At 33.4% G+C, this 13,620-nt stretch overlaps 1 protein-coding gene across 1 annotated transcript; it reads left to right on the forward strand.

The window, feature by feature from the left end:
* The first annotated feature begins 8,291 nt into the window (after positions 1-8,291).
* LOC136219248 (proline-rich receptor-like protein kinase PERK8) lies at positions 8,292-9,227 on the forward strand. Its single transcript, XM_066006575.1, has one exon. It carries the CDS (start codon positions 8,457-8,459, stop codon positions 9,090-9,092), a length of 636 nt encoding a protein of 211 aa, XP_065862647.1. The 5' UTR covers positions 8,292-8,456; the 3' UTR covers positions 9,093-9,227.
* Positions 9,228-13,620: the final 4,393 nt, after the last annotated feature.

Raw genomic sequence — 13,620 nt, forward strand, 5'->3', positions numbered from 1 at the left:
TTCTAACATATACCTTTCTTCACACACCAGATGTTGAAATATCAAACATGGGTTCCCCCAAATGCACTTGCCCATTCAGTGGAGCATTGTTTTAGAGGGAAGAAGCTATTAAATCCACAACATGTCGCCTAAATCCCGAATATAATCGTCGCTACAAAAAAGGCATTATAAAATTACCCGTTTATCAATATCCACTCAAAGTTCTTGATGATCTTTTGCATCAGAATGACAATTATAAAAAAATAAAATTTATGGAAAAAATCCGCATATATAACTCGATGTTTGCTTTCACATCCCTTGATGCTAAAATTGATCACAACATAAATAAAACATCTAGCCTGTACGTTTTTAGAATTTTCGATCAAAACCATCATTTGATTGGCTCATTATTACCTCCCCCAAACCAAAAGCCTAAATTTGTCCAACTTTATATGTACGACACAACAAATGAACTTCTTAACAGAATATCTTCTTTTATTGATAATGCATCAGAAAAGACTATCGATCAATACCTCATTCAAAAACTTATTAAGATATTTGATGAACATAATCAACTTGCTAAGGCCTTTAGGATGATTCGGGATAGATTCAATGAAGAAAACATACAACCTTTAAAATTACGTTTGATTGCTAAATGCTCTTCTAATAGCAAGTAATATGCGACACCTCAGGCACCTGAAATAGCCAATTTAGTTGTTGGTGATTTCGATATTATGACATGAGCAGAGATATAATTGTCCAACAACAAGATAACTGTTTAAAACGAATAAGTATATTGCATCCAAGTTTGATGTCCATGCAATACCCTATCTTATTTCTACGTGGCGAGGATGGTTATACTCCTGATATCAATTACGTTGAATCTGCAAGCAATAAAACTCTGAAAAGAAAACATGTCACCATGCGTGAATATTATGCTTATCACTTGCATCCTCGACCTGCAAAGAATTCAACTTTATTTAGAGGCATTCGTTTATTTCAACAGTTTGTTGTCGATTCTTACACATGTATAGAATAAGAAAGATTATATTTTATATGTCAAAATCAGACATCTCTTAGGTCTAAATTATATTTAGGTTTACATGGTGCTTTTTTCAGGGATGATGCTGACGACTCAAACCTGGGTAAAAATATTATATTACCTTCCACCTATTTGCTTCTTACAAATGAAGAGACAATGATGTTTCTTTTGAAAAGAATGGAATATGTATGGATAATCATTTTCTTATTCCGCATAATAGAAATTTGATTGTTCGGTACCAAGCTCACTTGAATGTAGAATCATGTTGTTACTCTACTATGGTTAAATATTTATTCAAATACATTAACAAATGGACTGATAGAGTCCGTGTTGCTGTCGAACAAACTGACACAAACGTAAATAGTGAATCCAATTTTGAAGCTCCTTCTCAAAACGAAATTAAAAAGTACTTAGATTATCGTTATATATCTTCTTGCGAAACATGTTGGCGATTATTTGAGTTCCCTATACATCACATAGAACCATCCATAGAACATTTTGTTGTTCATCTGCCTAACAAAAATGGTGTGCTATACAATAAGCACAATACGTTAGACATGATACTTCATTATTTTGAAGCGCGCAAAATGATGCTTACTGAATGGATGGTTACAAACAACAACAACATTCATGCACGTACCCTTACAAATCTTGAGTTTCCTACAAAATGCATATGGGATTCAAGAAGTAAAGTTTGGAAAATTCGTAAAAAAGGATTTGTCTCTGGGAAGGATGCCTTATGTACATCCAAATTCAGGCAAACTATACTACCCAAGGATGCTTCTTAATATTGTCAGGGGTCCTATAAGTTTTAGTGCAATTAGAACTGTCAATGATGTCAATTACAACACATTTCAATCTACATGTCAAGCACTAGGTTTATTAGGAAATGATCAAGAATGGTTTAATGCTTTGAACGAATGTGCTTTTACAAGCTCTTCAAAACAAATGCGTCGTTTATTTGTGATCATTATACTTTTTTGTGATGTAACCGATCCAAGTAAATTGTTCGATCACTTTCTTGAAAACTTCAGCAAAGACATAGAATATGAACTTCGGCAATGCCTCCAATTGCCAACTTTTTTTCCAACAAGTCCAAATGTCAAAACTTGTGTTTTAATGGAGCTTAAGAAACTATTTAATCGAAATGGATATTCAATGTTAGATTATAATTTGCTTATGCCTTTTCGCAGAAACTGACAATTCACTTCAGAACCGCCCATTGTAGGAAAATAGACAAGCCTAGGCGCAGCGGAATAATAAAATTTTATCTATTTTTATCTATTTCCCTTTTCCAAGGTCTGTTAATTGTTATTTCATACAAAGAGGATAGAATGAAATACCTTGTCTGACGAACTATCTACAGTTGCAAACGAAGTACCCACAACTTCTTATGTTTAATCCGTGAGCCACGAACGATTTGTTTAACACAGAAAACAATAACTATTAGTAATCAACCTTAATAATTAGCAATCGCAATGACTGCCTCTAACAGAAGCGATACGAGATTAAAGAGAGAGTCAGAAAGATTGTAAATTAGCCGAGACGATTTCGGAACAGTTCCTCTAGCCCTCTTCTATATGTTGGCCGAAATTTATAGTTGGGGAGTCTATTTATAGACTTCTCAAAACCCTAACCCTAGTTGTATTATTTAGTTAATTAATTAATTAGAATTTTATTCGGAATAGAATTACTAATTAGATAATTAAATAAACACTTATTATTATCTAAATAATAACTAATTATATTTAGATAATAATATTAATCCAATTAATTATTTAATTTATGTTAGGGATAATTAATTAGAGTTACGATCACATTAAAACCTCTAATTAATATTATCAAATAATCGTTTAATTTAATTTACAATCATAATCTAATTATAATTATTAATCAAATTAATTTATCCCTAATTAACTATTAAATTTCGGCCCATATATAGTGTCCTACTAATTACAGTTTTGTCCTCTGGTTCCAAGTCCCATATGCGACCCATTAGGTCCTTTATTGCCACTAGCCATATATATCCTTTTAAATTAATTCATCCTGATTAATTCTAACATATATATAACGGAATACCGCCGCGAGTTGTTACTAGCAGAACCTATGATATTTTCTCAGAGCAATTAAGAAGCCAGGTTGATAACTGATGTTAACCTTTCCACATTAGGAATAGTATAATACGGTCCTTCATCAACTATATCCTTTTGGTCAATTCCTTATAACCATGGAACATGTCAAGGTTACATATAATGAAGAGTCCGTTTTACTTGTACATGTTGAATTTACTCTGAAAGATAAGTTAAGTGAAATTTTTATTTCTACTCTTAACTGTATCACCTTGCAAGGATTTCAGTCAATTCACCACAAGCGGCCATTTGGATATATCTCCCACTTATCAGGAGTGACGAATGCTCAATCTAACATTAACTATTCTGCAATTACTTTATGTGATACCCAACCCTGCTCTCACACACCCTAGGCTCTCACCTATAGTGGACCGTGCTCGCACAGAATCAAAGTATCACACTCCATAATCCAGAATCACTAATTAATGAATGTTTGAGTCTTAGGATTAGTTATACCTACTAATACCAATGAGATGAACAGTTGACACATTAGGTAAATCAATCCATACTGTTATCTCAAGTCGGGTTCCCAATCCTAATGAACTCCTTCACCGGATCCATGTAACTGTCTAGATATCTCTATATCTAAAGCTTGTGAGACCAGCTCTCTGTCTCGATAGAAAACACTGTTACATGCAAGTCTCAATAGTAATATGCCAACCCCTATAACATATTACTTGACTTGGGTTGATTTTAAGTTTATTGACCTATTATAAAGTATAGTCTCACTTCATGCTTGTATGAACACTTCATAACTATTTAAACAAACTTGGGATTACTTCCTTTATGAAAGATTAGTGCCTTTATATATATAGTTACATTTTAATGCTATATATCTGATTAAACAAATGACTAAATAAACAATTTATTCATTAATATTTATATCCTAAAAGAATTATCTTTAGGACACTAAATTCCAACACTCATTAAATGAAGAATTAAGCTACGATGTGCGACAATTGAAAGAACAACATGGGCAAATGGTCTTAAGCCTTAATATCGAACAAAAACATGTTTACGGTATAGTTGTAGCCTATGTTGCTAACGCAGAAGGAAAGTAAATTTTCTTATACGGTCATGGTGGAACTAGAAAAGCATACATATACCAAACAATAATTGCAAAGCCTAGATCCGAGCATAAGATTGTTTTGGTGGTGGCTTCTTTGGGTATTTCAGCATTACTCCTGCCATGAGGTAGAACTGCCCATTCGAGGTTCAAAATACTTGAACTTACAACTTTCTCTACATGTAATATAAAAAAAGGAACAAAGCTTGCTGAACTAATTCAACAATGTTCAATTATTATTTGGGACGAGGCTCCAATGAACCATCATTTTTGCTTCGAAGCTGTGGACAGATCATTGAAAGACATTTTATATACTAATGCAGCAACCAAAGAAGACTTATATTATTTGGAGGGAAAACTATTATATTGGGCAGTATTTCAGGTAGATATTACCGGTGATACCTAACAGTGAAGATATTTTAAATGTGTCTATAACAAACTCTTATTTGTGGAAAAGCTTTCAAATATTTACATCAAAAACTAATATGAGATTACGAGGGAATCAGACTAATTTTTCCCATGTCGGTTATACAAACTTTGCAGAATGGCTATTGGCATTAGGCAACGACGAGATTAATGGAAAAAAAAAATGAACTCGTAGATAATGAACTTGATTGGATTGACATCCCATATGAAATATTAGTTATGCCGACCCGAGATCCTATATTAACTATAATCGAAGAAACATATCAGCACTTTGCAACCAAGTATACAAATTTTACTTACTTAAAGAAAAGAGCAATAATAACTCCAAGAAATGAAATTGCAAACAAAATAAATGATTTCATTCTTAATTTAGTTCCTGGTCCAAATCAAACTTACTATAGTAGTGATTCAATATGCAAGACAACTGCAAATATCGATGAGTTGCAGACATTATATCATGTCGATTTTCTTAATTCTATTAACCCTCATGGTTTTTCGAAGCATGAACTCTGTCTGAAAATTAACACTTTAATCATGCTTTTACGCAATATTAACCCATCAAATGGTCTTTGTAATGGGACAAGGTTGGTTGTAATAAAATTAGGGAGTAGAATTATTGAAGCTCAAATTTTAACAGGTTCTTCTATTGGTGAAAGAGTCTTCATTCCTAGAATAACTACACCGAGAAAAAAAATTCCTTTTACTTTGCAACGCCGATAGTTCCTTATTAGAATATGCTACTATATGACTATTGGCAAAAGCCAAGGACAAACTCTTCATCAGGTTGGACTCTTCTTAAATGAACCTGTCTTCACACATGGGCAGCTGTACGTCACCTTATCTAGGGTGACAAACTCAGCTAGAATTCAGGTTGTTATTGAAAATTCTTCTGCGAAACAAAATGAAAGTTTGTTTGGCTTGACGAAAACGTTAATTATCCTGAAATTTTCCAAGAATCAACTGAGGTTTAAGTTTTTGTCTTAGCTTCAATTGCCTTCTTCAACTTGCTCTTCTTATAGTACTTGCGCTTTTCTTTGAATGTATATTTACTCGAGCAATCAATGCTTGTTTTTTTTCCAGCTTTGACAATGGCTTACACACCAATTTCAAACATCAATAAAGATAGCAAAAAACATTCGGATCAAGGTGCGACTCACAAGATGTTGGGACTTTGGCAACCCAAGAAAGAGTAGCCAGATTTTCAGTTTTGATTTGCTCCTCATCGATGAATAAGTTTTCTGCTATAATTTTTACTTTCTAATTATTTATGTATACAGAATTAATTTATAGAAATTTCTTAGGACGACACGATACAAGGAACAATTTTTAATGAAATATCTGCGAGGTTTCGTGAATTATTGGTTGAAGGCACTATCTACCATATATCTGGATTTAGTGTGATCCCCGTCCAAAGCAGTTACAAACCCACAGGTCATCCTTTTCATCTGAGACTTTCGTGCAACATGTACATTAAGAAATTAGAAGACCACATGACTCTACAATTCCATATGACAAGTTTAACTTCTTAATCTTTGATTCTACCGAGGAACGAGTTGATCTAATTGACTATCTATGCGGTACTCTTCTTAGCTCTAGACTAGACAATTTTTTTATAAGTTGATTTTTTTTTCCTTAATTCTCAATTATCAAATTCCATAATTGTCAGACACTTTTGGGCTAGTTATCGATGTTGGTCCTCTTGAACAAGTTCGAGCTCTCGATCAAATAAAGAAGAAACATGATGTGGTTCTACAAAATAGCAAGTATGCATATATATTCTACTTTCCATTAGATGTTAACTATAATTTCCATGTTAAACAAATACACACATGGGTATAGATAATTCATTTCTTTTTTTTTCCTCGCTTTAAATCACGTCGTTTATTATTCAACAACAATCGAACAACTACACCATATTTTTTCCTTAGTGGACAAGAGCTGAAACTCACATTGTGAGAGTGAATAACTTTAAATTTTCTTGAAGATGAGCTAATTTCACTCGCCAAGGATGGTCACATTATTATCGCTTTTTTCGCAGTGATTTCCAAGCCTTTTGATGGTACTAAATGTACTTTGGCTTTATATTACTCCATTCCTCACAGAGTATAGCTAAAACTAACATTATCATGCTTTTGTAGATGCATTTACACTTAACGGTACTTCGGCAACCAAATTCCATGTGAATCCGTAAATTCCAGAAATTGAAGCTTTTTTCTCAAGGGTATTTTTACTGGGTTTTATTTTTGTAAAACAAACCTATACAATTTTCTTAAAGGGTACACTAACACATGCAACTCTTACTTCTCAGGTTGCATGCGCCTTTTCCTCAATTTAGGAAGCATGAAAACAAATCCCTTGCAGTTCTTGATATTGAAACATAGAAAGACATGAATAGAAAAACCATTTCAGAACTCTTGCAAGTTGATATCCATACTGATAGGGTTTGCTTCCTATTCTAATGTTTTTTTTTCCAAATTTTTTACTGTATTAGTAGTCAGAAGGGGTTATATAGCAACTTGTATTATTTGGTGTTTATATAGCACATGAAATTTACTTGCAAAGCAACAATCAAAGAAATTGACCCTTTTGAAGGTTGGTGGTACCGAGCCTATCCTCAGTGCAAAAGTAGCGTACAAATTTTCGAAGACAAAATTTGGTGCAAGAACTGTAGATTTATCAATGAACTTCCATTGACATGGCACGCTTCTTACCCTAGCAAAGAAATATATAGTCTAGAGAAAGAAAGAAAGAAATATGTTTTTTTCCCTTTGAGGTATAGGGTCAGGCTAATTGTTGAAGACGTTACGAGCAACACATCTTTCGTGCTCTTCGATCACATGATAGCTGATCTAATTAGCATATCTGCAAGTTCCATGGCCGTTGCTTTTAAAGAAAGACATGAAATTCCACCTTCAGTTAGTAAGCTTTATGGTATGGAAAGAATCTCCCAGGTGTAAGTCAGCTGCATGATTCAAGACCCTCCAATATTACATTTAAAGTGGTCTACATTTTCAAAGACAACTTCTTACCTCTAAAAAAAAAAGAGATTATAAGTTAAGGTTAAATAAAAAATTTATATAATTTTTTTTTGTAAATTTATTGTATTATAAAAATAAATAAAATTATATTATTGAATTTTGGTTTTATAGAATTTTGGATAAAATTTAAATTTGATCTCACTTGAAAATGTTAGGGTTAAATTTGCACAATTTCATATATTAGGACTAAATCTGAATTTAATATTTAGTGTCTTACTAACGTATGAAATTATGCAAATTTAACCCTAATATTTCAAGCGAAATACAGATTTAACCCTAACATATAAAATTATACAAATTTAATCCTAACGTTTTAAACGAAGTATAAATTTAACCCTAACATATTATATACTCCTAATATTTTACATTAAAATGTAAAAATAATGAATCAATACCTTATCCATGTATTGATATAGTAATAATTTACAGTTCCCGAGTTGAGTATAGTAAATATAGTTTCACGTGAATCCTGTTACACATTTATAGAGGTAGAAGAATACTTTGTCCTATTGTTGGCGAAACCGGACAAGAACCAGCCACCTCTAACGGCTACAATAACCTTCTGTAGCCGTCACTAACTTAACCCCACCGCTTCCTTATTTTCTAACGGTCATATTTCCGCTTCCACTACCGTTTCCTCCTCTCTATATATCATATCCTCCTCCCTTTCCCATCTCCATCGGAACTCAGAAAATTTCAGATTTCACAATCAAAATCAATATCAATACTCAAGATACTTCAAACTTTCCGATTTGCATATCATAAACGCCGCCGGAATGATGCCGAGAGTAGTCCTAATTGCTTTTCTTGCTTTAAGCATCTCAGTTTCGTTGATTATGGTAAAAGCAGACAATGCGCCTGCTGCTTCTCCTACAAAATCATCGCATCTTTCTCCATCGATTTCTCCCGCTAAATCTCCCTCTTCTTCTTCTTCACCAATTGCTCCGGTCAGATCTCCGTCGTCTACTCCTTCAAAATCTCCATCACTCTCTCCGAAAATTTCCCCCTCGGTTGCCCCGGTCTCATCAACGCCGCCTCCGACTGTTGCTACTCCGTCTCCAAGTGCGTCTCCTCCAGTTCCGTCACCGATGAGTCTACCGCCATCAGTTTCCTCTCCCGCTGTAACTCCGGTCACGGCTCCGATCTCTGGACCAGAAATGCCCGAGGGTCCGGCTACTGCACCGACTCCGGAAATGTCTGCGAGCGTTCCTGCAAGTTCAGCAACACCGGCGGATGCCCCGATGGTTTTCCCTTCTACTAGTAGTCCACCAAGTCCTACTCCGGTGAGTTTGTCGCCGGAAACTGCAGCAAGTCCGGTTGGTGATGATTCGGGTTCGAGGTCTTTGTACGATTTTCGGGTCGGTTTGAGTGGGTTATTGGTAATTGGGGGTGCCATGGCTTTGGCATTTTAATTTTATTATTTTTCCTCATTTTACTTCTTTTTGTATTTTTATTTTTATTTTTGGTTATAATTAAACTGCCAGATTTATTTGTTAAATATAATGCTATTTATGGGGATATTCCAATAACCATGACGAAATCGGATATTTGATGTCCAGTTTATGACTATAAGCGATTTCCACGCCAAAAGCAAAAAAAAAAAAAAAAAAAAAAAAATTTGCTTGTCGCAGGAAATCAATTTAATCTGCGTTTTAGAGGTAACTCAACAATATGTGTTTGAACTCGTATGAAGTAAAAACCATTTATTAGTATAAGAATCATGTGATTTATAGTAACTCAATAATATTTTATCAAAAAAAAAAAAAAATAGTAACTCAATAATATATCAAATTACTTCATGATTATTATTCAAAACGATGATTTTATGTATGTATATATTAATTGGAACAGGTTAATTTAAATGTTTAAAATGAGTCTAATCAGATTTCTAAAATCAAAACAGTTTTGGAATTTTGTAAAGACTATTTAACTCAAAATTATTTTCGTTTGAGATTTAAAATTAGGGTAAATTTCAAAAACAACCCCTGTGGTTTCATGTTGTTTCAAAAAAACCCATTTGGTTTGTTTTTACAAAAAAAAAAAAACTGTGGTTTACGCCGTTACCCGAAAAACGGAAAATGGCTTAACACCGTTAAAAATGCTGACGTGGCAAGGAGTAGAGTTGGAAAAAAAAAATTACTTTTTTTAATTTTTCTTGTTCTTTTTCTTTTTCTTCTTGTTCTTTTCCTTTTTCTCCTCCTCCTTCTTCTCCTCCTCTTTCTTCTCTTCTTCTTCTTTTTTTTTTTTTAATTTCTGAAATTTTATTTTTTTTAATTTTTCTTTTTCTTTTTCTTCTTTTCCTTTTCCTCCTCCTTCTTCTCCTCCTCCTCCTCTTTCTTCCCTTCTTCTTCTTCCTTCTTCTCCCCTCCTCCATTCTTCTTCTTCTTCATCCCTCTTCTTCTTCCTTTATTTTTTTCTTTTTTTTTAAGTTTCGGAAATTTTTCTTCGGAAATCTGGAAATTTTCCAGATTTCCGAAGAAATCTGGAATTTTCCCGAAATCTGGAAATTTCAGATTTCTTCGAGTAAGGGAATTTAAAAAAAAGAATAGAAAAAAAGAAGAAGAAGGAGGAGGAAGAAGAAAAAGGAAGAAGAAAGAAGAAGAAGGAGGAGAAAAGGAAGAAGGAGGAGGAGAGAAGGAAGAAGAAGAAGAAGAAGAAGAAGAAGAAGAAGAAGAAGAAGAAGAAGAAGAAGGGAGAAGGAAGAAGATGAAGGAGGAGAGAGAAGAAGGAGGAGAGGAAGAAGAAGAAAAAGAAAAAGAAAAAGAAAAAGAAAAATTAAAAATTAAAAAAAATCGAATTTCCAACCTTACCCCTGTGCCACGTCAGCATTTTAACACCGTTAAGCCATTTTCCGTTTTTTGGTTAACGGCGCAAACCACAGTCCTTTTTTTGTAATAACAAACTACAAGGGTTTTTTTGAAACAACATCAAACCACAAGGGTTGTTTTTTAAATTTACCCTTAAAATTATTTTAAAATATACGTATTTTAGCGTGCGTATATACTGTGTATCAAATAAACGGGTAAATTACATATGTGGTGTACAACTTTTACCCATAATCACACTTTGGTGTACAACCAAAATTTTGTCACACTAAACTGTATAACCTTTTAGTGACCTCCCACTAAAGTGTACAACAGGTAATTTTGACCGGTCAACGTTTGGTCAACGCGCCACCTCATCACTTTTAACCTCCCAACAAATAAAAGTGGATCCCACCTAATGTTAAATGACTAATTTACCCTTACTTATATTTTCTTTTATTTTTTATTTTTTATTTTTCTTTTATATTAATTCTTTTCTCTCCCCTCCTCATCTCACTTTTAACCTCCGTCTCTTCCACTGGCTTCTTCTTCTTCTTCTCTACTTCGTTAAATCCAGAACAAATTTCAGTTGAATCCGTCGTGGTTCAAATCGCCTCAAATGAAAGACACCTCATATCAGAAATCCCATCTCCACCTCACTGGATCCAAATCCAGCAAACTAGACCTCGCAACTTGCTTCCTTTTCATCGAATCCCTCTGCAAAACCAACTCCCCACTGCTCTTCAAATTCATATTAGTCGTAGGCAGTGCATCCAAATACAAATAAGGACTACTATGAGAATCCACCACAGATGAGCCCACCACTGACACTGCTCCCACCATTTTCTAAAACTACCCTAAGCTGATCAGAACAAGTCAAGATGGTTTCTTTTGGGGGTTTAGAGTTTTGATTGAAGAAATTAAGAGATACCCACTAAAGAATATCAAAAAAGAACAGGTGGGTACCTAGCAAAATGAGATTTTTTTCAACTTGGGGGAGAGATTTAGTTAGGAGATTAAGAAATAAAGGGGCTTTTTCTCAAGAACAGGAGAGAGGCGTGAAAATTGTTGGGTTGAAAATTAAGGGTAAATTAATATAAATTAAAAATAAAAATAAAAGAAAAAGTGAAATAGGGAGGAGAGAGAAAAGAATTAATATAAAAGAAAAGTAAAAAATAAAAGAAAATATAATTAAGGGTAAATTAGTTATTTAGCATTAGGTGAGATCCACTTTTATTTGTTAAGAGATTAAAAGTGATGAGGTGGCGCGTTGACCGGTCAAAATTACCTGTTGTACACTTTAGTGAGAGGTCACTAAAAGGTTGTACAGTTTAGTGTGACAAAATTTTGGTTGTACACCAAAGTGTGATTATGGGTAAAGGTTGTACACCACGTACATAATTTACCCTCAAATAAACAGTTAAATACATCCTCACATAAAGATGTTATAAACTAACAAACCAATGATGACACTAACATGGCATCACCTTTATCTCACCTGCCACCTCAACTAAAAAATGTAACGTCGTGGATTTTAGCAACGTAATTTTGTACTATTGTATTTTATGTGTCGATCTCTTCAATTTTTTCGCTAAAAAAGACCATACCAATATAATTATCGACAAAAATCATCCCCTATTAAAATATTGAATTTACTAATTTAATCTTCATTTAATTGGTGTTGCATTAGTGGTATGGTGACTAGACTAACAGAGTTATGCTAAATAAGTTAATCGTTCAAATAAGAGTATATTTGTATGTCGTTAACAATTATGGAAATATATTTGACTCTTTATTTGATCTAAAGACGTGTTAAAATAGACAAATACATTGACATATATGTGTATTAACCCTATTTTAAATCATAAAAGATGTTCACCAAAAAAAATCATAAAAGATGCAGTTTTTGGGATTGTTGTAATTTATTGTTGAATTCCAGAAATTTTACGTATTTAAAATCGAATTTAAAAGCCTTTTTATTTAGAAATGGAGAGCTGCCTCAAATATAGCAATTCTGGAATTGTTGCATTTGGAGAAGCATCGCGAAGTGTTGTATTAGAGGGAATGGTGTTGTTGCATTTGAGACAACATACAAAATTGAAATTGTTCAGTTTTATGTTTTTTTTTGTTAAATTAGTTTAACCGGGTTCTGAATTAAAAATTAAAATCGTAATAAATTTAAAATAAAACTACTTGTTAATTAGATTAGTAGATTTTTTTTATTGAGGCCACATCAAATAAAACAAGTCTAGAATTTTTTTTTTTTATTAAAACGATGATAAAAGTTGTGTATAACAGTCATAGTTATTCTTGTTCACTATAGTTACTTTGTTTTTTTGACAAAGTAACCACTACTTTGTTTTTCATCATTGGATGATGACTTTGTTTTTTTCCCACCATTAGATTAATTTTCCATCTCATCATCCAATGGTGAAAAAACAAAGTAATGATTATTTTGTTAAAAACAAAATAACCATAGCTTGCATCGTCTTGTTGAAGTTCCAGTTATCGCTCGTTATCCAAAAATCAGATTATCAGGTAAAATAATTTGAGGAAAGAAATCAAGCATTGCAAAATGAGACAGTTTGCCAGAAGAGATTATATAGAGGAAATATCGTCTTATATTGCAAAAATGCAAACTTTGATGCAAGAAACTATTATGTTTGGAGGTTTAGCTCGTGGCTAGACTATAAGCTACTCTTCCAAACCTTAAAGAAGTCTTTTTCAACTCCAAATCTGAGACGTTTGTTGATTGAAAGTTGGTTAGTTAGCAGAAGGCATTATCGTCGGGTAAATTTCACCCATGGTGTACAACCTTTACCCTAAATCACACTTTGGTGTACAACCTTCAATTTGTCTCACTAATATGTACGACCTTATAGGTGACCTCCCACTTTGGTGTATAGCAGGTAAAAATGACCGGTTAATGCAAAGTCAACATGCCACGTCAGCAGTTTGACCGGTCAAAAAGTCAAAATATAAAAACCTAATATAAAATTACTTCTATACCCTCTTCTTTCTCCTTCATCCTTCTCCTTCCCCTTTCCCTTTTCCTTTCTCTCTCTAACTCATATTTCTCTCTCTACCTTATTTCTATGTAATAAATTCATAAAGATAGACACTAGTTAGAAAAGAT

The sequence above is a fragment of the Euphorbia lathyris genome, chromosome 2 (genome assembly GCF_963576675.1).
Source record: "Euphorbia lathyris chromosome 2, ddEupLath1.1, whole genome shotgun sequence".
NCBI classification, from domain to species: Eukaryota; Viridiplantae; Streptophyta; class Magnoliopsida; order Malpighiales; family Euphorbiaceae; genus Euphorbia; species Euphorbia lathyris.